The sequence below is a fragment of the Ahaetulla prasina genome, chromosome 2 (genome assembly GCF_028640845.1).
Source record: "Ahaetulla prasina isolate Xishuangbanna chromosome 2, ASM2864084v1, whole genome shotgun sequence".
Classification (NCBI taxonomy): Eukaryota; Metazoa; Chordata; class Lepidosauria; order Squamata; family Colubridae; genus Ahaetulla; species Ahaetulla prasina.
The window spans coordinates 26,705,133-26,731,716 of NC_080540.1; the positions used below are offsets into that span (position 1 = coordinate 26,705,133).

General features: G+C 41.3%; 1 protein-coding gene across 2 annotated transcripts; it reads right to left on the minus strand.

Annotated features, from left to right (window-relative positions):
* Positions 1-17,788: 17,788 nt before the first annotated feature.
* On the minus strand, positions 17,789-26,437 carry LOC131193432 (gastrula zinc finger protein XlCGF57.1-like). 2 transcript variants are annotated; one of them, XM_058173581.1, is made up of 4 exons: positions 26,029-26,437; positions 24,287-24,369; positions 22,050-22,176; positions 17,789-21,851 (listed from the first exon to the last, which is right to left on the minus strand). In XM_058173581.1, exons 2-4 carry the CDS (start codon positions 24,359-24,361, stop codon positions 19,984-19,986), a joined length of 2,070 nt encoding a protein of 689 aa, XP_058029564.1. In that variant the 5' UTR covers positions 24,362-24,369; positions 26,029-26,437; the 3' UTR covers positions 17,789-19,983. The 2 variants fall into 2 exon arrangements, with proteins under 2 accessions (XP_058029564.1, XP_058029565.1); XM_058173582.1 differs by lacking the exon at positions 24,287-24,369.
* Between the last annotated feature and the right edge of the window lie 147 nt (positions 26,438-26,584).

Consider the following 26,584-nt stretch of genomic DNA (forward strand, 5'->3'; position numbering starts at 1 on the left):
GTTCCTGCCACAATTTTCCTTTTGGGAATTATAACGGATTGTACAGGGATTGAGACTAAACTGATTCTGAATTTAATAAGCAGCAAGACTGTTGATTGGACAATACTGGAAGAAAGAAGAGATACAATAGAAGAATGGATATTGAAAGTCATTAATTTGGCTGAGATGGCTAAAATCTCAGCTTTTAAAAGACAATACAGGAAAGATATTTAATTGAATGGAAAAATGGATTGATTATCTACAAAACAGATATCAGATTAAGAAATATCAGATTGCCTTTGAATAATTAGAAAGTTATTTTATGTAATGGGGAGGTTGGGAGATGAAAAGCTTTGGATGAGGTTAATTGGATTGGAAGGAAAATTTTATTCTATGTTTGGTTTATGTATAACAATACCTTGTGATTGACCGAAGTGGGGGAGGAGGGAAGGGGTTTTCTGGGGAAATGTTTTGTTTTTAAAACTTTCAATAAAAAAAAAAAGAAAAATAATAGGCTCATGTTGATTCTCAAAATTTGCTTCATAAAGTGTGGAGAATCTGTAAAATACATGGCATATGACTTAAAGCAACAGAACTTTTTTCATTAAAATAAGAGTTGATTTGTATTTTTTCAGAAGAACAAGAAGCAGGATCTTTTCACTTCACTAGACATAAAGAAGGAAATATTGAACCAATCTCAAGTTTCTAAAATAAACATGATTGTTTGTCTATCTAAAATTGGTTGAACTGATTTCTAGTCTGAGACTGATTGTTTCTTTTCTGTAACTTTGTAATAGAAAGCTTCACATCTCAATTGGTTCAATTGGAAGTTGAAATACAAATCATAAAAGAGGGCCAAGTTCACCATCCTGGTCTAAAAGGATCTGGAGATTCAATTAACAGGTTAGACTTAGAATAAAAGTGAAATGCTTCTGCTTAAATCATAATCCCATACTCTGACAAGACAAAAGGCACAACAAAGATTGCATCTGTCATCAGTATTGAAAAATAAGAAATATCTTGGAAAGCTAATTAGGTGAAGTGACATTTATGAAAGTGTTCAGTTACTCTGTGTACATGTTGGGATAGCTTTGCTGAGCATTATGTACACACATGGTTAAACTGTTAGTATAAAACAGGAGGAATTACTAATGGTTCTTCTTTGGAAGAATAGCTCCTGCTGTTAAAGCAATTCCTGTTCTTAAAGATCCATCTCATCCTGGGCACCTTTGTTTGAACTATTAATCACAGGATAATAAAAAAAGGAGAAATAGGCTGAAAAAGCTCTATCCCAGAGCAATAACCTGAGTTGGTATAATTCTGATGGCCTAGCAGTATACCATGATGGCATGACATATTGGTGAGCATGAATCACCTCAGCTGATTTTCATCTCCTCCTGATAACAGGTATTTCCTGTCAGATGGTGTGGGGTGAGGAAATTTTTCTCCTCATGCTACCTTTCTAGGATGAAATTATGGACTCCAGTAAAGATTTGAATTCTGTACAGGAATTGGCAAATCTTCACCTGGGTGTGAATGTGTGTAAGGCTGTTTTAATCTGGCTCTAGAAAATCTGAAGCAGGAGCAAAAACCTACTGCATAAAAGTGACCAGAAATGTGCTATGCTTTCACATAATTGTACTGGGCATGCTCTGCTCCTGAAGGCTTTAACAAAAATTTGCCATCCTTTCTGGTATACTATTTTCAGTTTCAGTTATATAGAATATAAAGGATGTATTGTTTGTGTTTTATTTTATCTTATATTGTATAAGAATACATTTAATTTCATTGTACAATGTGCAATACAATAAAATAAAGAATAATGTTATATTAACAGTTGTACCTTTAAATATTTGAGAAATCAACACGTTGCTGATTGGGCAACCTCCAGAACTGTATAAAAGGAGGTTTTCCCCAGCCTGTTGCTGGGTTCACCCTATATTAAAGAGCTGTTGTCACTACCTGGTCTCCAGCCTCGTTACTTCCAGAACTTAACATTGGCGGCGGTGGGATCTCTCTAAGGAGAACCAGGGAGCTGAAGCACGGGTGAACCCAGCAAATCAGGGCAGAAAGCGAGATAGTTACACTCCACCGCACTTGACCCGGCTAAGAAATGGGGAACGTTTGAAAGCTTTCTAAAAACGAACTGCAGGAGTTCCGATAACCGAAAGGGCTTATTTCTTAAGCCACTGCGGTCGAGGTCATTGACATCGCGGAAGCCCTGGCAGAGCCAACGCCGTTACAATCGGTATGTCGTGGCCACAGACTTTGCTGAACCATTTGCAACCCGTCCAAATATGTGCGGTTTGAATTCGGAGAGCGGACAGATGGAGGCGAGTCATCGGTGACTACATGGCCGCCCTGAGAAGCGTCCAAGGACTGCGGATACCGAGACTGGGCAGGTGCTCCTCGAGCAACTCATCCGAGGGTCAAAGACATCCGTTTGCGGCGGCTGCTAGCAAGCAACCTGCGCTGGGCGAAGCCAGAGCATGAAATGTGCGGCAGAGACACTGAGCCTCCACAAAGGCGCGAAACCCAGTACACCAGGAGGTTCAGACCGAATCCGGCGGTGAGGCGAGGAAGGGTCTGCCGCCGCAGCGACAAAGGGACCGAGATGAATGGAAGCTGCGGGGTCAACACCAGCGCTGCAAGTTTAAAGATGCGATATGTCGGCGGTGGGGCACCTAGCTCAAGTTTGTCGGCCCAACCTTCCCGAAAATTCAAATCGGCCAATCAGAGCGGAATCGGGCGACCCGCGATTGGCTCAAACGATTCACCAAACAACTGGTCAGCGCCTCGACCAAAGTGGAAGAAGATCTTCACCAGCCAAAAATAGAGGAGTGCGGCAAGTGGACACGGGATCAGCGATCACCATCATGTCCTGGGACACTTTGGCGTCGCTGCCGTCCGTCATGCGCCACCTGCAAACAAACTACGAGTCGACTACCAGGGAATCGCATCCCTGTTCGAGGACCACCTCCTCCGTCCGAGTACGGCCCACACAAGAAGACCCTGCCCATCACGATCGTCGAAGGAACTCTGCCCAGTCTGTTGGGACTAGACTGGTTTCGTGCCCTGGGCATGGGGTGACTGGCATCTACAGAAGTGACTGCAACCTGAAAGACATTCTCTTTAACGAGTTCGAAGATGTCTTCAAGGACTGCCTGGGCAAGTACAAGGGACCCCTATTTCCTTCAACTTAGACCCCCAGGTAGCCCCATTAGGCTTAGGAGGTCCCTTTGCCCTAAAACCAAAAATCGATAAGGAGCTGGACAAGCTCATAAATCAGGGATTTTGGTGCCAGTCGATCACGCAAAGTGGGAGGCAATCGTCACCCATCAAACCGGACGGGTCAATTAGAATTTGCGCTGACTACAAGGCGGCTTAACAAAGCCTTACAGAAAAGCGTGCCGGTTCCGTGGTGCAACACTTATTGCACTCTTTGGGGCAAGGGCAAGTCTTTGCAAAGTTAGACTTGGCCCAAGCCTACCAACAACTGCCAGTGAGCGCCCTGGCGAAGCCCAAGCGATTGTACAGGGGCATTCAAGTGCACCCGATTGCAATTTGGGGTTAGTGTGGCACCAGGGCTGTTCCAAAACCTGATGGAGCGACTACTGCAGGGCTCCCAGGGTAGTTCCCTGATGATGTCCTAATTTCAGGGAAAACATGGAGGAATTGGGGAGGCGGTTAAGAAAGGTCTTGAGCATTTTCCGGACAGCGGATAAAGTCAAGACAAATAAATGCCAGATATCGGTCGATTTCTTGGGCTACGGATAGACAAGAAAATTCACCCTACTGAGAGCAAGGTTAAGGCAATTAGGAAGGCTCCAGCCCAAAAACAAAGCAGAGCTGCAGGCATTCCTGGGATTGGTTAATTTTTGCGGTCTTTTTAAAGAACAAAGCAACCGTTCTTGGAACCGCTGCATAGGCTCTTAGGAAAAATATTTAATTGAATGGAAAAATGGATTGATTATCTACAAAACAGATATCAGATTAGAAATATCAGATTGCCTTTGAATAATTAGAAAGTTATTTTATGTAATGGGAGGGTTGGGAGATGAAAAGCTTTGGATGAGGTTAATTGGATTGGAAGGAAAATTTTATTCTATGTTTGGTTTATGTATAACAATACCTTGTGATTGACCGGGAAGTGGGGAGGGGGGGAAGGGTTTTCTGGAGGAGGGAAAATGTTTTGTTTTTAAAACTTTTCAATAAAAAATAGCAAAATAATAGGCTCATATTATTCTCAAATTTGCTTCATAAAGTGTCCCAGAATCTGTGAAATACCTGTAATACAAAGCACAAGCTTTTGACCCATTAAAAATAAGAGTTGATTGTATATTTAGTCACACAGAAGAACAGAAGCAGGATCTTGTGCATACTGGAGAAGACAAAGAAGAATATTGACAATACAAGGCTCAAGTTTTTTTTCTAAAATAAAACTTACTGGACTTGGTATAACCATCTAAAATTAGTTGGCTTAACTGATTTCTAGTCTGAGACTGATAGATTGTGTTTCTTTTCTGTTAATAACTTGTACAAAGCTAAAGGCTTAGCTTACATCTCAGATATGCGGTTCAGGAATTCTGGAGTTGAGCCTACAAATCATAAAAGGGCCAATTCACCATCCCTGGTCTAAATCAAGGATCCTTGGAGATTCAATTAACAGGTTAGACTTAGAATAAGCGTAAATGCTTCTGCTTACTAAATCATAATCCCAAATGTACTACAGACAAGACAAAAACAAAGATTTGCATCTGTACATCTCTAAAAAGAAAAGTATGCTGTTAGAAATGTATCATGGAAAGCTATGCTATAGTACTTCTGAAGTGACATTTATGAAAGTGTTGCAGTTACTCTGTGTACATGTTAGATAGCTGCTGAGCTTTGTATATGTACACTATGGTTAAAATGTTAGTATAAAACAGGCAGGAATTACTGTAAGGTTGGCTCTCCCTCTTTGGAAGAGCTTTATAGCTCCTGCTGCCTAAGCAAGTTCAAAACATTCTTAAAAATCCATCTCATCCTGGGTTTGTTTGAACTATTACCATCTGGCAGGCTACAGGATAATAAAAAAGGAGAAACTGAAAACAGCTTCTATCCCAGGGCAATAATACTGAATTCTACGGTATAGTGCGTGATGGTATGACGTATACCACTGATATGCATAACCATATTGGTGGGCACATCACCTAGCTGATTTTCCGTCCTTCTGGGCCTGCAATAGGGGAACAGGCTATTTAACCTCAGAGCCTGGTGTGGTGAGAGGCCCATTTTTTTCTCCTCATGCTCAGAGCCTTTCTAGGAGCCTCAAACAGCATGGGCTCCAGAGGAGACAGCCCTTTGCCATGGTCACAGGAAGTTGGCAAATGGGCGTTATGGAGGGCCTCCGGGTGTGTGTGTGTAACTGTTTTCGCCTCCCAAGGCTCTAGAAAATCTGGCCAGTAAGAGCAAAACAGGCCTACTGACATAAAGTGAAGAGCATGTAAATTTGGGTGGGGCACATAGAATTTATGGCTGTGGGCATGCTCAATCTTGCTTTTGGCAATGGCAAAAAAGGTTTGCCATCACTGGTATACTGCAATATCGGGTTTTCAGTTTCAGTTATATAGAATATAAGGATGTATGTTTGTTTTATTTTTTATCGTTATAATACCTGAAATTTAATTTCATTTTACAATGTGCAATGACAATAAAAAATAAAATAAAGGGAGATGAAAATACCTTTTACTCTGATGTGTAACATGGAAATGCTTTGTAAAACGGTGGGATAAGCAGGTTTTGAGGGAGATCTTTGTGCATCACTTTTTCTGCAGAATAAAGCTTTTGCTCACTGTACAACCTCCACCTCCATGTGTTCAGTTTGAGGCACAGGCACATCTGGTAACACGACTGGAGCAGGAAAGGTAACGAAAACCCAAAGTCAGTTTGAGTCCAGAAGGATCTCTTTCCTTCTTTCAACCAGACAAGAGGAACTCTTGAGGAGGAAATGGGGAATACGCCAGGAACCCTCTTTCTGAGGTAACCTTCAATTAGGCTGGAAGCTATTCAACTAGGAGAAATTCTTTTGTACTGTGTAGGGTAGTTTTTCTTCTGAACTTCATTTAACACATTGTTAAATGTATTAGATATTTCTCAACTCAGACCTTTTAAATAGCTTTTTTAAAGTTTTTTTATTTTATAGACAGACAGACATTTAAAACAGCAATTCCTTCTGTGAGATGTCTTGGTGTTTTCTTCCTGGCTCCATCTTTTGTTGTTTCTTCTTTCTTCACTCCAATTTAAACTATTACCATTTTTCCACAGATACATTATTATCATTTTCTTACATAACTATCCATTGCTCATCTATACCTTTCTTCTAACCAATAATAAAATTTATCGCATATCTTAAAATATTCTGAATCCTCTCTTTCTTTAATCATCAAAATTAATCTGTTCATTTCTGCACAGTCTAAAATTTTTCTAATAATTTCTCTTTCCAAGAGTATTTTCTCTGCTTTCCAATTTTGTGCAAAAATAATTCTTACTGCTGTAATTACATGTATAATCAAATAAACATTTTCTTTACTAATTTTCTCTGGTAGGATCCCCAATAAAAAGAACTCCGGTTTTGAATCAATATGTTGTTGGGTCATTTCTTCTAACCAACCCTTTATTTTCTCCCAATAGTTTTTGGCTTCCGGACATGTCCACCACATATGATAATAAGATCCTGGTAACTGATGACATTTCCAACATTCAAACAGAGGAAGTAGATGAACCTTTTGCTAGTCAGCTAACTAAGGTATGTAGGAAGCACATCACAGTAGTAATGGGGGATTTTAACTACCCTGACATCAACTGGGAAACAAACTCTGCACCAAGTGGAAGATCCAACAGGTTCCTAACAAACCTAGCAGACAACTTTGTTTCCCAAAAAATAGAGAAGGCAACAAGGGGATCAGCCATACTGGACTTAATTCTCACTAACAGAGATGAAATGATAGAAGGTGTTGAAGCTACAGGAACCTTGGGGGCAAGTGACCACACAATATTGGAATTCGACATTAAGCAAATACAAGTAGTAGAACAAAGTCAAAGTAGAATCTTGGACTTTAAGAGAGATAATTTCAATAAACTTAGAGCTTGAGAAGGATTCAATGGATGAGAATCCTCAGGGGGAAAACAACTCAAGAAGCTTGGGAAATTTTGAAAAGTGAGATTATAAAAGCGCAGTCTAGCACAATACCAATGAAGAAGAAAAATAATAGATCTCAAAAGAAACCAGCATGGATGCATAAAGAACTATCTGACAAATTGAAAGACAAAAAGGGCAAATATAAAAAGTGGAAAGGGGGGCAAATAACTAAGGCAGAATATCAGCAAATAGCCCGAGCCTGTAAAGATGAAGTGAGGAAAGCTAAGGCTCACAATGAACAAAGGCTAGCGACACAAGTAAAAAATAACAAAAAAAGCTTCTTCCAACATGTTAAAAATAAGAAAAAAGTCAAGGAAACAATTGGCCCATTGCTGGGAGAAAGTGGCAAGAAGATGACAAGCAACAGGGAGAAAGCAGATCTACTTAACTCATTTTTTGCATCTGTCTTAATCTAACCTATCAAAAACAGCACTATAAAAAACAGATTAGAAACACAAGTTAAAATAGGGAAGAAAATGGTAAGTAAACACCTGTCTACCCTAGACGAGTTCAAATCACCAGGACCGGATGGATTACACCCCAAGGTTCTGAAGGAACTGGCAGACGTGATCTCAGAACCACTGAACTATATCTTTCAAAGATCCTGGAGCACAGGGGAGCTGCCAGAGGACTGGAAAAGAGCTGATGTAGTTCCCATCTTCAAAAAAGGGAAAAAAACAGATCTAGGAAACTACAGACCTATCAGCCTGATCTCAATACCGGGGAAGATTCTGGAAAGGATAATCAAGCAACGAATCACCGAACACCTAGAAGCAAACAAAGTAATAACCAAAAGCCAACATGGGTTTGTCAAAAACAGATCATGCCAGACTAATCTTATTGCATTATTTGACAAAATGACAAAATTAGTAGACCAGAGGAATGCTGTCGATATAATTTATTTGGACTTCAGTAAAGCATTTGATAAAGTAGACCATAACCTACTACTAAATAAAGTAGAAAAATGTGGGTTAGACAGCACCACTACCAGATGGATTCATAACTGGCTGACCAACCACACTCAATGTGTAGTCCTCAATGGAACTAAATCCACATGGAGGGAAGTATGCAATGGAGTACCCCAGACTCTGTTTTAGGCCCAGTACTCTTCAACATCTTCATCAACGACTTGGACGAGGGGATACATGGGGAACTCATCAAATTTGCAGATGACACCAAGCTGGCAGGAATAGCCAACACTCCAGAAGATAGGCTCAAGTTACAGAAAAATCTTGACAGACTTGAACATTGGGCGCTATCTAACAAAATGAAATTCAACAGTGAAAAAAGTAAGGTTCTACATTTAGGCCAAAAAAAACAAAATGCACCGGTACCGTATATGTGGTACCTTGCTCAATAGTAGTAACTGTGAGAGGGATCTTGGAGTCTTAGTGGACAACCATTTAGATATGAGCCAGCAGTGTGCAGCAGCTGTTAAAAAAGCCAACACGGTTCTGGGCTGCATAAACAGAGGGATAGAATCAAGATCACGTGAAGTGTTAGTGCCACTTTATAATGCCTTGGTAAGGCCACAGTTGGAATATTGCATCCAGTTTTGGTTGCCATGATGTAAAAAAGATGTTGAGACTCTAGAAAGAGTGCAGAGAAGAGCAACAAAGATGATTAGAGGACTGGAGGCTAAAACATATGAAGAACGGTTGCAAGAACTGGGTATGTCTAGTTTAATGAAAAGAAGGACTAGGGGAGACATGATAGCAGTGTTCCAATATCTCAGGGGTTGCCACAAAGAAGAGGGAGTCAAACTATTCTCCAAAGCACCTGAGGGTAGAACAAGAAGCAATGGGTGGAAACTGATCAAGGAGAGATGCAACTTAGAACTAAGGAGAAATTTCCTGACAGTTAGAACAATTAATAATACTTGGACGAGGGGATAGATGGGGAACTCATCAAATTTGCAGATGACACCAAGCTGGCAGGAATAGCCAACACTCCAGAAGATAGGCTCAAATTACAGAAAAATCTTGACAGACTTGAACATTGCTATCTAACAAAATGAAATTCAACAGTGAAAAAGTAAGGTTCTACATTTAGGCCAAAAAACAAAATGCATTACATATGTGGTACCTTGCTCAATAGTAGTAACTGTGAGAGGGATCTTGGAGTCTAGTGGACAACCATTTAGATATGAGCCAGCAGTGTGCAGCAGCTGTTAAAAAGCCAACACGGTTCTGGGCTGCATAAACAGAGGATAGAATCAAGATCACGTGAGTGTTAGTGCCACTTTATAATGCCTTGGTAAGGCCACAGTTGGAATATTGCATCCAGTTTTGGTGCCATGATGTAAAAAGATGTTGAGACTCTAGAAGAGTGCAGAGAAGAGCAACAAAGATGATTAGAGGACTGGAGGCTAAAACATATGAAGAACGGTTGCAAGAACTGGGTATGTCTAGTTTAATGAAAAGAAGGACTAGGGGAGACATGATAGCAGTGTTCCAATATCTCAGGGGTTGCCACAAAGAAGAGGGAGTCAAACTATTCTCCAAAGCACCTGAGGGTAGAACAAGAAGCAATGGGTGGAAACTGATCAAGGAGAGATGCAACTTAGAACTAAGGAGAAATTTCCTGACAGTTAGAACAATTAATAATACTTGGACGAGGGGATAGATGGGGAACTCATCAAATTTGCAGATGACACCAAGCTGGCAGGAATAGCCAACACTCCAGAAGATAGGCTCAAATTACAGAAAGATAACAAAATGAAATTCAACAGTGAAAAAAGTAAGATTCTACATTTAGGCAAAAAAAACAAAATGCACCGGTACCGTATATGTGGTACCTTGCTCAATAGTAGTACCTGTGAGAGGGATCTTGGAGTCCTAGTGGATAACCATTTAGATATGAGCCAGCAGTATGCAGCAGCTGCTAAAAAAGCCAACACAGTTCTGGGCTGCATAAACAGAGGGATAAAATCAAGATCACGTGAAGTGTTAGTGCCACTTTATAATGCCTTGGTAAGACCACACTTGGAATATTGCATCCAGTTTTGGTCTCCACGATGTAAAAAAGATGTTGAGACTCTAGAAAGAGTGCAGAGAAGAGCAACAAAGATGATTAGAGGACTGGAGGCTAAAACATATGAAGAACGATTGCAGGAACTGGGTATGTCTAGTTTAATAAAAAGAAGGACTAGGGGAGACATGATAGCTGTGTTCCAATATCTCAGGGGCTGCCACAAAGAAGAGGGAGTCGGGCTGTTCTCCAAAGCCCCTGAGGGTAGAACAAGAAGCAATGGGTGGAAACTGATCAAAGAAAGAAGCAACTTAGAACTAAGGAGAAATTTCCTGACAGTTAGAACAATTAATAAGTGGAACGACTTGCCTGCAGAAGTGGTGAATGCTCCAACACTGGAAATTTTTAAGAAAATGTTGGATAGCCATCTGACTGAGATGGTGTAGGGTTTCCTGCCTGGGCAGGGGGTTGGACTAGAAGACCTCCAAGGTCCCTTCCAACTCTGTTGTTATATATTATATTTAGCTGATTTATCTTTAAACATTTTTGCCAGTTTCTCAGGTGGCATATGCCATCTATAAAACATTTTATATTGATTTTCTTTATATGTAGTGGAAGGTGTTAATTTATAATTCCTCTCCTATGGCTGTTGCCATTTGTCTAGGTCTATTGAAAATCCAAATTTTTTACCCCAAGCTATCATAGTTTTCTTTACTCGTTCCTCTTCTAACTCAATCCCCAACAAAAAGTTATATTTTTTTAATTAATTTGTCCTCCATTCCTGTGAGAATCCTATCCACCTCAGTCTTTTCTAAATAAAAACCATAGAGTTTAACGTATTTCTGATATCTTGCTTGTATTTGCATATGCATATCCCAATCTACCTCAATCCCCTGCTCTTCCAAATCTTGTTCCTGTTTCAATTCCACCCCATCTGTTAACAAATCCTTATACCTAACAATATTTCTAAGATTGAAAGTATTTGGCTGTATTAAAGCCTCCATTGTTGATAACCCTGTTGGAATTTTCATACAGTATTTATCTCTGACCTTCTCCCATGCCAATAGCAGTGCATTTCTTATGTAATGTCTATAAAAGTATGTATGTATCTTACTTCTCCCGTACCATAAACAGGCATGCTATCCTAGTTGCAAATCAGGTCCTTCCAAAGTCAGTAATCTTGTATTCCTTAATTCCACCCATTCCTTCATCCAAGTCAGTGCTCCTGCCTGGTAATATAGTTCCCAGTTTGGCAGTCCAAATCCTCCCCTTAACCTCGTATCCTGTAACATCTTTAGACTAATTCTAGCTTTTTTCCTTTGCCATATAAATCTTCTTGTTATCTTGTTAAGATGTTGAAAATAAGTTTTTTCAAGTTTTATCGGTACTGTCTGAAATAGATATAATAGTCTGATGATATATTCATCTTTATAATTGCTATTCTCCCCATGAGTGAGAGTTGCAAGTTTTTCCATTTCTCCAAATCCTTCTCAATTTTATCTTTTAGTTTATAATAATTATCTTCTTTTATTGTTACACATCTTGATGTTAAATATATTCCTAAGTATTTCCCTTTTTTCACCACTTGAATATCCAGCCTCTCTGTTATCTCTCTTTTCTGTTTTTCTGTCATATTTTCACCAGTATTTTTGTTTTTTCCTTGTTTATTTTTAAGACATTTTTCCATAATGTCTTAAAACATTTTTCCTTGTTTATTTTTAAGACATTTTTCCATAATGTCTTAAAACATTTTTCCTTGTTTATTTTTAAGACATTTTTCCATAAGCCACTATTTGTTCTAATAGTTCAGAACCCGACATAAGTGGTTCTTCCAGAATAATTAGGCCATCAGCAAAAGCTTGCAGTTTATATTCTTCTTTTTTAATTTTCATTCCTTTTATGTTGTCATTTCATCTGATATTCCTGTTCAAATCTTCTCATGTCAAAATAAATAGCAGTGGGGATAACGGACAACCTTGCCTTGTACCTTTCCTGATTTTAACATTTCCTGTCATTTCTCCATTTATCATTATCTTAGCTGACTGTTTCTCGTAAATTGTTTTTATAATATTTATGAATCTCTCTCCATTGTCTTCCATTGTTTTATCATCAATTGCCAATTTACGTTGTCAAAAGCTTTTTGTGCATCTAAAAATATCATTGCCATTTGTTGCTCTGGATGTGATTCATAGTATTCCAACGCATTTAATATTATCCTCATGTTATCTCTAATTTGTCTCTTAGGTAAGAAATCATTTTGATTTCTATGAATAAATTCATTTAACTGTCTTTTTAATCTCTTTGCCATTATAGAGGCAAAAATCTTATAGTCCACATTCAATAGCGAAATTGGTCTGTAATTTTTTATCAGTTGTAAGTCTGCATCTTCTTTAGGTATAAGTGTTACATATGCCTTCCTCCATGAGTCTGGCATTCTTTCTTTATCTAGAAGTTCATTATACAGCTCTAGCATTCCATTACTCATTATTTCTTGAAAGGTTTTATATTGTTCTGTTGGTAGGCCATCCGGTCCCAGTGCCTTCCCACTTTTTGGTCTTTTGATTGCTTCAGTCAATTCCATCATTGTTATTCTTCCTTCTAACAATGCCTTATGTTGTTCCGATATTTTTGGTAAATCTGAGTTTTCTAAATATTTTATTGTCTCTTCTTCCAAAATGTCCTCTTGACAGTATAGTTTTTCATAGTAATTTTGAGTTCTTTTCTTCTTACTATAATGTAGTTTTCCCTTTTCATCTAATAGATGCTTTATTATTTTCCTCTCCTTTTCTTTTTTTATTTTATATGCTAGCCATTTTCCTGGTTTGTTTGCATTTTGAAGAAAGTTCTGCCTAGATTGTTCTTAATTTATTTCCTAACAGCTCTTGTTCATTTAGTTTTATTTCATGTTTTTTTAGTTCCATTCTTTTCTTAACTCTCATTCCGGCTATCTTCTTGAGATTCTTTCTCTAGTTTTTTGTATTCTTCTTCCAATTCTATCTGTTCCTGTCTTTTCCTTTTGTTTTTGTTTTTTTCAGTATAGGTTTTTGCCAGTCCACTAATATATGCCTTCATTGTATCCCATATTATGAAGCAATGTGTCCTCTTTTTTATTTATTTCAAAGAAAGAGTTTAGTTCTTTTTCCACAAATTGTTACAAATTATTTTCTTTTAGTATTTATGTATTCAAAGTCCATCTTCTTTTCTTCTGTCCTTTCCATGTTACCAACATTGGATTATGGTCTGCCCGTATATCTGAACCAATAATCACCTCTTGTATATTCTCTATCAAGTCTGCCGACATCCATATCATATCTATTCTCGACCACCTTTTAAATAGTTACATGTTAAATATTTCCTAGCTCAGAGGTTTTCTTCAGCTTCAAAATGATATAGTTAATGGGACGCTCTTATGGAGCATTAAGGGGGATCTTTTGACTCTGCATTTATTGGAGATATTAGAAAAATGCTGTTTCTGTGGTTCCCCCCCCCCATTTTAAAAAAGCTTTATTCTCCTCTTTTGGATCATGGGAGCAATCTCTAAGTTGTGTTGCTCTCAGACATGTCCCATCAACACTGCAAATACTTCAAATATCTTTTGCTCCATTTGAAACATAGAATCAGAAAGTTGGAAGGGATCTTGGAGCAGGGGTGAAATCCAGCAGGTTCTGGAGAACTGGTAGCAGAAATTTTGAGCAGTTCGGAGAACCGGCAAATACCACGTCTGGCTGGTAAGAGTGGGGTGGGAATGGGGATTTTGGAATATCCTTCCACCAGGAGTGGGTAGGGAGATTTTGCAATATCCTTTCCCTGCCATGCCCACCAAGCCACGCCCACAGAACCGGTAGTAAAAAAAACTGGTTCCCAAACCCAAAACTCTAACCTTAGACTGTCTACTGTCGACCTCACCCCATTCCTAAGAGGTCTGTAAGGGGTGTGCATAAGAGCACCAAGGTGCCTACCGTCCCTGTCCTAATGTTCCCTTTTATACGTATCCATCTCATGTATTCATAATTATGCCTATACCTATATCTGTTATCTAATACAAGCTTGATGAAATAAATAAATAAATAAATAAATAAAATCAAGTGTCAAGGTTCCAGAAAAACCTCTTCTGCATTAAAAAAACTCAGAAGCCATTGTCTTTCAGAGTTCTTTACTAGCATGAGGAAACTGGCACATGATGAGTGAAATTCCAAAACTGAACTTCCGGATTCTTTTCCCAGTAATATAAACCCCAAGAGTCCCACCCCCGTAACCCCTTTGCTGGTCACTTGGTCCCACGTTCTCCCAGTTCATTCAAATATCTTCTCGCCACTCCTCCTGCAGATGTGAACACCATCCGACCTTGACCGCTTGAAGAATGTTACCATACCCCTCAACCCCCCCTTCTTCCCCTCAGGGGAAAAATGTGGCAGCGTCTGGAACCCTAAAGTCTAGTATGGTTTCCAGGCCTGTCATCAAGAATCTCCCACGGGTGGCCTCTGATTTCTAGGAGCCAAAAGTGAAGGTGAATGAGCGCTTCCTCCCAGATAGGCCAAACTCTGGATGCGGACTCCCATTTCCCGCTCCTGGCCCCCTCCCCAAACACCAGGGGGCGACCCTTAAGATCCCCCCTTTGCAACAAGCTCTGGCAAAATTTCCAGGGTCTGAAGCTCCAAGGCTGCCAGGACTTCTGATGTTGGTAGAGGGAGCCCCCTAGTGGCTCTTGCTGCTAAGAAATGCCAAAAGCTGGTGCAGGAATATCGCCTCTGTGTGTGAAGTGCGATAAGGAGAAAGAACACTTTTCCTTCTCAAGCGTTTCTCCCAATCAGAATTAGCAACTCAGGAAATGCCAGGTTGTCTCATGATGATCTGCAAAAATGTTAATACTTGGCAAGATGAATAGAGATGAATGATTTCACAAGACCAGCTAATCAGATTGGTTTGTGTGTTTATTCTCTCATTTATATCCCACTTTTGTTATTTTTACAACTCAGGTGGCACACCTATCCAACACCCTTTCCTCCTGTTTTCATCACAGCAACCACCCAGTGAGGTGACTTGGGCTGAGAGAGAGTGACTGACCCACGGTCGCCCAGTTTGCTTTCGTGGCTAAAGTGGGACTTCACAGGGGATTTTTTGTTGACAGCTTCTGGAGGCAAGCTGTTCCACCGATGAATTGTTCTCCCAATCAGGAAATTTCTCCTTAGTTCTAAGTTGCTTCTCTCCTTGATTAGTTTCCATCCGTTGCTTCTTGTCCTGCCTTCAGGTGCTTTGGAGAATAGCTTGAGTCCCTCTTCTTTGTGACAGCCCCTTAAATATTGGAATGCTGCTATCATGTCATCCCCTCGTTCTTCTTTACACTTAAGTAGACATACCGAATCCCTGAAACAGTTCTTTGTATGTTTTAACCTCCAGTCCCCTAATCATATTTGTTGCTCTTCTCTGCACCTTTTCTAGATTCTCAACCAGTAGTGGGATTCAAATCCTGGTGCTACCGGTTCCCTATTGGGAGCGAGGAGTTGTGTGTGCTCACTTTACCGAGTGCGTGGTGCTTCTGCGCATGCACAGAAGGTTCTGCACATGCACAGAAATTTTTGATGATATCTTGCTGGGTGGGCAGAGCCTCCCACTGTCGCCGCTAATATTTCGTCCAAACCAGGGTGAACCAGTAGCAACCCACTCCTGGTCTCAACATCTTATTTATATCATGCCAACTCAAACTGGATGCATTATTCCAAGTGTGATCTTACCAAGGCCTAATAAAGTCATACTATAGTAATTGTTCAGCTTTTGGGTAAGGGATTCCTCTATGAATAGAATAGAATAGAATTTTATTGGCCAAGTGTGATTGGACACACAAGGAATTTGTCTTGGTGCATACGCTCTCAGTGTACATAAAAGAAAAGATACGTTCATCAAGGTACAACTATAGATAATCACCTAGAAAAACAGCCAGAGAAACAGACTTTTCCCTGAAAAATAATTAATTATCTAAAACATTGGATGAAAATTACTCTGTTAAGAAAATTGCATCATGAATAGCGGCTATAAAAATGAATGTTTTGCCCAGGTTTTTATTTTTGTTTCAAATGATACCGGTGCTTAAGAATGATATTAAATTACAGGAATGGCAAAAGGGGATTAGTAAATTTGTATGGATGGGCAAAAAACCAAGAATAAAATTAAAAATAATGCAGGATACAAGGGAAAGGGGGGGTCTTAAAATGCCTAATTTAAAATTGTATTATGAGGCAGTTGTCTTATCATTAATTACTGATTGGATTAATTTAACTGAGGAAAGAGTTTTGAATATAGAAGGTTATGGTTTGTTTTATGGGTGGCATGCCTATTTATTATATGATAAGAAAGTAGATAAAATATTTAAAAATAATATAATTAGAAATGCATTATTGAGGGTTTGGAGGAAATATCAATATAAATTAGATGGAAAGATTCCAATATGGGCAATCCCGAGACACATGATAGAAAATATAAATATATATCAAAAGATGGAGGTAGTTACCTATAAAGAACTTCTTTGTATGGAAAAGGGGGAATTACAATTAAAATCCAGAGAAAAGATGGGGGAAGAAGGGAAAAATTATACATGGTTCCAATATGGACAATTACAAGCTAGATGGAAATTAGATCAAAAAATAGGTGTTAAGCAAATTGAGGATAATTTGTTAAAACAAATGAGAGATCAAGGCCAACAGCATATTAAGAGGTTGTATAATGTATTAGTAGAAATAGACTCAGAGACTGAATTGGTTAAGGATTGTATGATTAAGTGGGCACAAAATTTTCAGCAACCAATAATGTTGGAAACTTGGGAAAGAATTTGGGTGAGGAATGTTAAATTTACACAAGCGCAAAATATGAGAGAAAATGTTTATAAGATGTTTTATAGATGGCATATAGACCCCAAAAAATTGTCATGTATGTATCCTAATGTACAGGCTAAATGTTGGAGATGCGATTGTGAAGATGCCACTTATTACCATATATGGTGGACTTGTAAAAAGTTAAAGCATTTTGGATTAAAGTATGGTGGATCATGCAGAATATTTTGAAAAGAAGATTAAGTTTACCCGCAGTTCTTTTTACTAGGAATAATTATGGATTGTACAGCTATAGAGACTAAATTGATTTTGAACTTAATAACAGCATAAGACTTTTGATTGCTCAATATTGGAAGAAAGAAGAATTACCTACAATTGAAGAATGGACACTTAAAGTATCAAATCTGGCAGAAATGGCAAAATCTCTGCTTACTTGAAAGACTATACACAAGAAAAATATATTTTAGAATGGAAAATGTGGATTGATTATATTCAAAATAAGTATCAGATAAAAAAATATCAAAGAGCATATGAGTAAATTTAGGAAATATTTTGTATTAGATATATTTTTGAAGGAGAGGAATTGAGAGTGTGATTAAGTGTGGAGAGACTAGAGATTATAATTTAGGAATTATTTTAGATTATGATTGTTAGTTTTGATACCCTGCATTTTGTTCTGGGAAGTCAGGGTGGGGGATGGGGGGTAAGGGGAGGGGGGGGGTTGAGGCTAGAGATGGAGTGATGGTTAATGTACAGGGATTATTGAAGATGTATAAATATAATTAATGTAGGGTCGGGTCTGCCCAGTTACAATTTTAGAGCGGTGGGAGGAGAAAAGAGAGAGTAGGAGGTAGGAAAGAGGAGAAGAGGAAGGAAGAGGGGTAGAAGAGGGAGAAGGAAGGTGTAGGGTGGAGGGAGGAGAGGATGTAGATAAGAGAAGGAGAGGAAGGTCTGGAAAGTAGAAGAAGGTAGAAGAGGGAAGAGTGTTAAAAAGGGGGGTGGTGACTGGGCAAGCCCGACTAATTGTATATAACTGTACATTGGATGAGTTGACATGATTGTAAAAATAAAACTTTTTTATGGAAAAAAAAAAGAAAATTGCATCAGAATCAGTTTCCCATTTCATTTTTCAATATTAGCTGCTCTTTTGTATTTAGATCTGGTCTTAGTAAAATAATGTAGCATTTGGGGATGAAGATACATCCCAGCAGACCAGCACTGGAAGCCAAGATGGAGAAGACCTGCACGGCCACCATGTATTTTCCCTTGGTGCTCAAGTAGGTGGGTACAAAGAATATCCAGATGCTGCAGATGACCAGCATGCTGAAACTGATCAACTTGGCTTCGTTGAAGGCCCCTGGGAGGTTCCTAGCTAGGAAAGCCACCATGAAACAGATGGTGGCCAGGAAGCCCATGTAGGTGAGAACAATGTAAAACATAACAGTGGAGTCTTCATTGCACCGCAGAATGATCTCCCTGGACTGGGAATGCATGTCAGAACCAGGGAAGGGGGCAAAGACTCCTAACCAGATAGCTTTGTGACTAGGAAGGCCAGCACCACCATGATTGTTTTCGCCAAGACAGAAGAGACAGCAACTGAGAAGGTGATGCTGAAGGCTGTTTGTCAATGAAGGCAAGTGGCCCTCCTTGGCCGACCAATAAAAAGGAAGGAAGTGCAGAAAGAAAGCAGTAGGGAGACCAGGAGAACATAGGAGAGATCCTGGTGGTTGCCCTTGACGATGGGAGTTTCTCGGTATTTACTGAAGATTCCCAAAACAAAACTGGAGGTTAAGATTAGGAAGAGGGCAAAGGAGGTAAGGATGACCCCCAAATTCTCCTGATACAACAAAGTGGTGATGATTTTGGGGATACATTGGTCTCGGTTCTTGTTCTGATGTTGATCTTCTGGACATCTGGTGCAGTGGTCTGCATCTGCAAAGGACAAGTGTTAACATCTTCCATAAATCTATATGGTGGGAATTATAATTTATAGTACGGGAGTCATAATTTGAGCTCAGAAAACTCAAACCTAAGACTTTGTGTGTCTGATTGTATGAGAGAGGAGGAGAGAAGGAGTTATGAGTGCATGTTGGTGTAAGGGCTTGCCTGCACAAGTAAGTCACCAAAGCTGATCAAGAGAGAAAGGGTGGCTGGGTGAAGAAGGGGTAGAGTTTGAAGCAAGACATGCTTTGTTTGCCAAAAAGTCTTGCTTTCTGGAGGATTAGTTTTACATACCGTGTTTCTATTCCGTTTCTATTCTATTTCTGTTTCTATTCTATTTCTATTTCTGTTCCATCCCATCCCATCTCGCTCTATTATTATTTCTATTCAATTTGACTCTAGCACAAAGATCTATTGTCCAAAAGTTAGTTCCTAGTTATACAAGCCAATTCTCCTTTTTAAAGGATCAAAAAGCTTCTGCTTCTTCGGAAGCCCTTCCAATACTCCAAGGGTTTCTACAGATTCTCCTGGAACACTTCTAGGGGCGTTAAGCAAATGTTGAGAATCAACACAAACCAATTCAGGTGTTGTGTCTCGCTCGCTCCCCCTGCCGCAGCCGGGCCCCTCTTATCTCCTGCCAGACGCTGATAGTGCTGAAGAATGTCCTGGCATGCCTCCAGCCCCCAGTCCTGGCACCATGCCCGGACAGGCCGAACAAACAAACCTCCCTCCGATAGCATGTGCGCCAGAAGCCAGCCACGAGCTGGGATTACCAACAGCTGGAGACGAAACGATGCAATGGATAGACCCACGCTTCCGGAGAATGGAGAGGCGACATCACCAAAAGGAAGGGAGGGGCAGGCCTGGATAAGTGCTGAGTCATGGAGCCACACCCCATGGCCTATATAAAGGATCTGCTTTCTGGCATTCTCTGAGTCAGGCAAAGTCTAACTTGGATTGCTGAAGTCACTTCCTGGTCTCCTGCCTGCCTTGAGAACTCTGATAGGACTTTGGCAGAGCTGCAGAGGCACGCTTGATATGGACTTCCCCGACCCGGCCATCAGCGGAGGAGTGGGACACGACATCAGGTCATCTTTTCCTGCTGTGCGTTTTCTTATGTTGAGTAAGATTACTACTGGTTCTGAATTTCTTTCCACACTCCACACACTGATACGGCTTCTCCCCTGTGTGGATCCTCATGTGGGAGGAAAGATTGCCACTCTGATTATAGCATTTTCCACACTCCAGGCATTTATAGGGTTTCTCCCCTGTGTGGATTCTTTTATGGAGTATAAGATTCTTCCCTTCTCGAAAACTCTTTCCACACACGATGCATTTAAATGGCTTCTCTCCAGTGTGGATCCTCATGTGGGAGGTAAGACTGCCACTCTGATTATAACATTTTCCACACTCCAGGCATTTATAGGGTTTCTCCCCTGTGTGGATTCTTTTATGGAGTGTAAGATTCTTCCCTTCTCGAAAACTCTTTCCACACACAATGCATTTAAATGGCTTCTCTCCTGTGTGGAGCCTATTGTGGGAGGTAAGGTGGCCACTCATACTAAAACATTTTCCACACTCCGGGCATTTATAGGGTTTCTCCCCTGAGTGAAGCCTTCTATGGCCCCTGAGTGAATTATTATGTCTAAAGCTTTTTCCGCACTCATGACATGTATATGGTTTCTCCCCGGTGTGGGTTCTGCTGTGTACAATATACTGGTTTTTTTGATTGAATCTCTTCCCACACACGCGGCATTCGTATGGTTTCTCCCCTGTGTGGAGCCTTTTGTGGGCATAAAAGGCACCATAATTGGCAAAACGCTTTCCACACTGCAGGCATTGAAAGGGCTTCTCCCCTGTGTGGATTCTGTGATGGACATTAAAGTTTGCTGAGAAACGGAAGCTCTTTCCACACTCCGTGCATTGAAATGGTTTTTCCCCCGTGTGGATCATCTCGTGTGACTTAAGATGAACTTTTTGACTGAAGCTCTTTCCACAGTGCAGGCATTTATAAGGTTTCTCCCCTGTATGCATCCGATTATGTAAGGTTAAAGCACTACTTGTGCTGAAGCTTTTTCCACACTCCAAGCATTCATAGGGTTTCTCTCCTGTGTGAATTCTTTTATGGTAAATAAGGGCACTGGAGGTCCTGAAGCTCTTTCCACACACCGTGCAATGATATGGCTTTTCCCCTGTATGGATCCTATTATGGTAAGTGAGCTTACTTGGAGAGCGGAAGCTCTTCCCACATTCCAGGCATTTACATGATTTCTTTCCAGTGGGGCTTTTTTTCCGGGAATTCGGTTCCTTGCTTCCAGGAAACCTCATTCTACCCTCCCTGCGTTGATGCAACTTCTCCTCTCTGTGGAGGCTTTGAGGGGAAGTAAGGGAGGTGCTGCTTCCGAAGCTGTTTCCCCAATTAATGTATTGATGCTGCTTCCTCTCTTCGTGGACCTTCTTATGTGAATTAAGGTGACTTTTCTGCCTGAAGGTTCTTCCACAATCCAGATATTTGTGTTGATCCTCTGCTTTGTGAATATTTTTATGCAATGCAAGGGAGCGGCTTGTACTGAAGCTTTCTGCACACTCTGTACATTTGTACATTTCCCCTCCTTCTTGTCTTCTTTCATGTAAAGGAGGAGGAAGGGTCCTTCTGGAGCGTTGCCTGCTTTCATCTTGTTTCTCTCCAGCAGGGCTTTTACAACAGTCACATAATCCAGATTCATCTCGAAGCGTTTTCCCACACCTTGAACACACTTCTTTTTCTTGGCAATCATCCGTGTCCAATAAGACATTGGTATCTGCAGAAGGTAAACTAGTGCAGTTCTCTAGCTCAACCCTTAATTGGTTTTCCTCCAAACTTTTCTTTCCATTCATTTTTTCTGCAACTTCCTTTTTCTCTTTTGGCAAAGGTGTTGCTGCCTCTTGGCCAGAATCCTCCATCTCCCATCCGTCACCTACTTGCAACAGAAAGAATAGAAAAGTTAACACAAATATAGGTGCAAAAGGGATGAAGCACCATTGCTGTATTTGAACAGTATCAAGATTCTTCCCAACTCCCCTTTGTTCAAAAGATGATGCTATCCTTGTTATTAAATTGATATAAGATTTGACCTTTGGGTACTAAATTTCAATATCTTAACAGAATCCCTCACCTAAGGAGGCCAAGTTCCTCTTGGTTTCCTGCATGACCTCTTGATACAGGGCTTTTTGCTCAGAATCCAGCAGGGCCCACTCCTCCACGGAGAAAACCACAGCTACATCCTCAAGCGATATCAATTCCTGACACAGGGAGAAGAAAAAAATACAACATATCCCATGAATATTCCTAACAATGAACACTTCAATTAATTACATGCGAGTTGTTTTCTTAATGAACAAACTGTAGAATTTCCAAGTAGGGCAAACAAGCATGTAGGATATTGAATTTAGTAGCTGGAACAGTAAAGTGTACAATAGGGCGCAACACAATTGTAATTGATTAGTTAGACTGTGCTGACTCATGCATGATGCAATCTACGCTCTGATTGGTTGCGGTAAGTATAAAGGGGGAGTTTCCCTTCTTTCTCTCCTTTTTTCCTTCTGTTGTTCTGCATGATGTTTTCGATTTACCTCATGATGTTCCTGACTATCTTATGTTCTTCCTTTTGTGGATGATGACAAAGACTGCTGTAAATTTCTAGGTTAAATATATTTATATTTATATAAAATCTACAAGTCTATGTCAGTGTCTCCGACTTCATCTTGACAACTGCTGTGCAATTTCATGACCGAACATCTTCTCTGGAGAACCTTTCCCAAAACATAAAGTGCCTCTGGCTAAAGATACATCTAGTTAATGTTTCATTGGTTTGGCCGATTCCACAGGAGCAGCAACCCCATATTCCTTTGTTGTCCATTGATGGACTAGACCGGGTGTCAGCAACCTGTGGCTCCAGAGTCTCATGTGGCTCTTTAGTCCCTCTGCTGTGGCTCCCTGTTGGCTGAACCCACCACTGGCTGGCCCCACCCCTCGCCCTCCCTCCCAGTCACTCCCCGCCTGAGAAGGTAATAGTAACACCATTACTAAATTTGTAGATGATACAACAGTGGTGGGACTCATCTCCATGGGGGATGAGTCTGCCTATCGACATGAGGTGACCGGTTGCTTTCGTGGTGTGGAGACAATAATTTGGTCCTCAGCACCAATAAGATCAAACAGCTTATAGTGGACTACAGAAGGAGTAGATCAGACATCCAGCCCTTGCTTATGAATGGAGGCAGAGTGGAGCAAGTGACCATTTTTAAGTTCTGGGTGTTATCATAAAAGAGGACCTGACCTGGGGCACTCGCATTGCAGCCCTGGTCAAAAGGGCCCAGCAGAGATTATGCTACCTGAGACTTCTCAGGAAACAACAACTGAATGAGAAACTGGTGGTGACCGTCTACCGCTGCACCATAGAGAGTATTTTAACTTACTGCACCTGTGTATGGTTTGCCAATTGCACAATGGCAGATAGGACAGCGCTCCAGAGGGTCAACATCATTGCCCTGAGGATCATTGGTTGCCCTCTCCCCTCTTTGGAAGAGCTTTATAGCTTCCGCTGCCTTATGAAAGTTCAAAAGATTCTTAAAGATCCGTCTCATTGTGGGGACCCTTTTTTTGAACTATTACCATCTGGACAATGGTACAGGATAATAAAAACAAGGACAAGTAGACTGAAAAACAGCTTCTATCCCACAGCAGTAAGTATATATGAATTCTATTGTATAGTGCAATAGTAATGCAATATCAGGGGTTTTCAATTCAATTGTATGGAATGTGAAGGATGTGTGTTTGTGTTTTATTTTTATAGTTCTAATGTACACTGAAGATGGCATTTAAGTTCGTTATATGAGGTGCAATGACAATAAAGTAAACTAAATTAAAGTAAGGGTGATGGCAGCGGATAGAGATTCGCTCCATATTCCAGAGTGGGAGCTAAATTTAACTCCTACAGCGTGTGTTCCTTTGGCTCAGTCATCAGAGGCAGGCAGCCAGGTGCTGGAATTAGTGACAGCAGATCCAGGTGAAGACAATTCAGAGTGAGAGGACCGTTGCTTCCGGAGATCTGAGAGGCAACGCCAGCAGAAGGAGGGGTGGGGCAGGCCTGGATAAATGCTGAGTCATGGAGCCACACCCCACAGCCTATATAAAGGACCTGCTTTTGGCATTCCAACCTTGAGTCAAGCAAAGTCTTAGCTAGTTTGCTGATATTGGACTCTATCGCTGAAGTCACAACTTGGACTCCTGCCTGCCCTGATAAACCTCGAAGGAACTTGGCAAGTTGCAAAGGCTTCGTTGCCAAGTCTGTTACGGACTTCCTTGACTCGTGCGTCGGAGTGGGAGTGGGACACGACAGAATCTTTCTACCTGCATTGGAAGCTCAACCGCTGTTAATCCTCGATTACAAAGAACTGAGGTTCCAAGAGATGAAGACGAGGCCATGAGAGTCTCTAGGAGTGGGGAAAAAAAACAGCATTTGCTATCAAACATCCTAACGATATTCTTGAGTGTACAATGAAAAGGCTGATTTTAGTTTATTTCTAGGCTAACTAGTGTCAAGGACTCAGATTTGGACGAAGGCTTGGAAAGACCTAGAAGGATTTCTTTAATGCTTTTGTATTTAAGTGACATCAACAGGAGTGGGGGGGGAAAACAGCAAAGGAAAAATTTGCTATCAAACATCCTAATGATATTCTTCAGCCTACAATGCAAAGGGCATCTTTTAGCCTATTTCTAGGCTAACTAGGTAAGCACTTAATGTGAGTCCCTTACAGCCACAATAACAATACATAGCAGGGATTATTGAAGATGTATAAATATAATTAATGTAGGGTCAGGTCTGCCCTGTTACCATTTTAGAACGGTGGGGAGGGAGAAAAGAGGAGAGAGTAGGAGGTAGGAAAGAGGAGAAGGGGGTAGAAGAGGAAGAGGAAGGAAGAGGGGTAGAAGAGGGAGAAGGAAGGTGTAGGGTGGAGGGAGGAGAGGATGTAGATAAGAGAAGGAGAGGAAGGTCCGGAAAGTAGAAGAAGGTAGAAGAGGGAAGAGAGTTAAAAGGGGGGTGGTGACTGGGCAAGCCCGACTAATTGTATATAACTGTACATTGGATGAGCTGTTGGATATGATTGTAAAAATAAAAAAAATTTATATAAAAAAAATAACAATACATAGCAGCTCCCCCTGGGTGAGAGGAAAACTGAGAGGTGTGGAAGGACCAGGGATTGGATTCAGAGGCAGCTCTCTCAGCCATGAATGGACGCATTAAAGGACCAACTCTTATTCTATGTTTCTATAATCTTCACCTTCCCTTATCAGATAATCAAGGAAGACTACAAAAGCTCTTTTTTCACAGCTGGGATTTGCCTTTTGGAATAACCTATGGCAGAAGTTGGGAACTACGGGCCTTTTAGGACGGGTGGACTTCAACTCCCAGAATACCTGACACAGCTGGCTCAGGAATGCTGGGAGTTGAAGTCCACCAGTCCTAAAAGGGGCCCTAGCTCCCCAGCCCTGGTTTACAGCAACGTTTCTCAATCTGGGAAGCTGTCAAATATGTGGACTTCAACACACATGGGAAATCCTGGGAGTTGAAGCCCACATATCACAAAGTTGCCAAGGTTGAGAACCAACGGCCCATAGGAAAAGGGCGATACCTTTTTAAATGCACCCATGACTTCAAAAATGCAATTAAATTGAAGAATGAAAAGGAAATCAGGGATGAAAGCAACGAGAGCAAAGAGATTCAAAGGCTTCAGAAGGAGCCTTTATCCGATGCTCTCTCCGGAGGCGGCTCCTCTTGAGCAACTCCACGAAACAACAGATCACGGGAGGGATCGCCCCTTTTTCCCCCCCGCCGGTTTCGCAGCCATTGAACTCCAAGCCTCCTGGATCTGAAACGGCCGCAGAGAAAAGAAAGTGACGGGAAACGATCAGGAGGGACCAGCAAAATAATAATACTAATTATCTCCCCAAGGAGAAAGTGGGGACTGCAGGAGGGATTTTAGCAGCCCCCAAAGAAGCTGCCTTGAAGGGTCTCCTGTCCGAGCATTTCCCCAGGTGGGAAAAAGGAAGGAAGGAAGGAAGGAAAAGGAAGGAGGGAGGGAGCTTCTTACGAGGCGCCCGCAGGGAAAGGCGGCTCTGTTCCTCGGTCCAAGAGATGCGCGCAGGAAAAGAGATGCCCGCTTTCCTCGCAGCCCCGCCGGCTAAGCTTCCTTCCTTCCCGGCCTCGCACGTGGATCCCCCTCCCCGGAACGACCCCAGCCAGGAAGTGCTTGTAGCTCCTCCCCTCTCCGTCCAGCTCCTCCCATTCTCTAAAGGGCGGAGAGCGCCGCCCACTCGGGGGTCTCCCTGCCTGCCCTCCCCCCACTCCGGGTGGGATGCTCAGCTGGGCAGCGAGTCCGTTGCTTCTTTGCCCCAGGCAGTCAGAGAAAGTGGGGAGAGAGGGAGGGGAGGGGAGGGAAGCGGAGTGCAAAGTTAGGAAGGAATCGCCCTTGACAAGAATAAGTGTTGGGGGGACTTTATTGTCTACAAGGGTCTTGCAAACTCTGTTATTCTGTTCAAGGGCGATTCCCTTCTAACTTGCTGCTCCGCATCCCCTTCCCTCCCCTCCTCCCGTCCCCGGGCTTCGTCCCCCCCTCTCTCCCATCTTTCCCTGACTGCCTCGGCAGA

Bases quoted from the DNA above. Each gene is read 5' to 3' on its own strand.
- LOC131193432 (XM_058173581.1), bottom strand. From the start codon at position 24,361: ATGGCCTCGTCTTCATCTCTTGGAACCTCAGTTCTTTGTAATCGAGGA. The intron at 22,177-24,286 runs GTAGAAAGATTC...TCCCTGTGTCAG, and splicing joins CGGTTGAGCTTCCAATGCAG to GAATTGATATCGCTTGAGGA. The intron at 21,852-22,049 runs GTGAGGGATTCT...TGTTGCAAGTAG, and splicing joins GAGGAACTTGGCCTCCTTAG to GTGACGGATGGGAGATGGAG.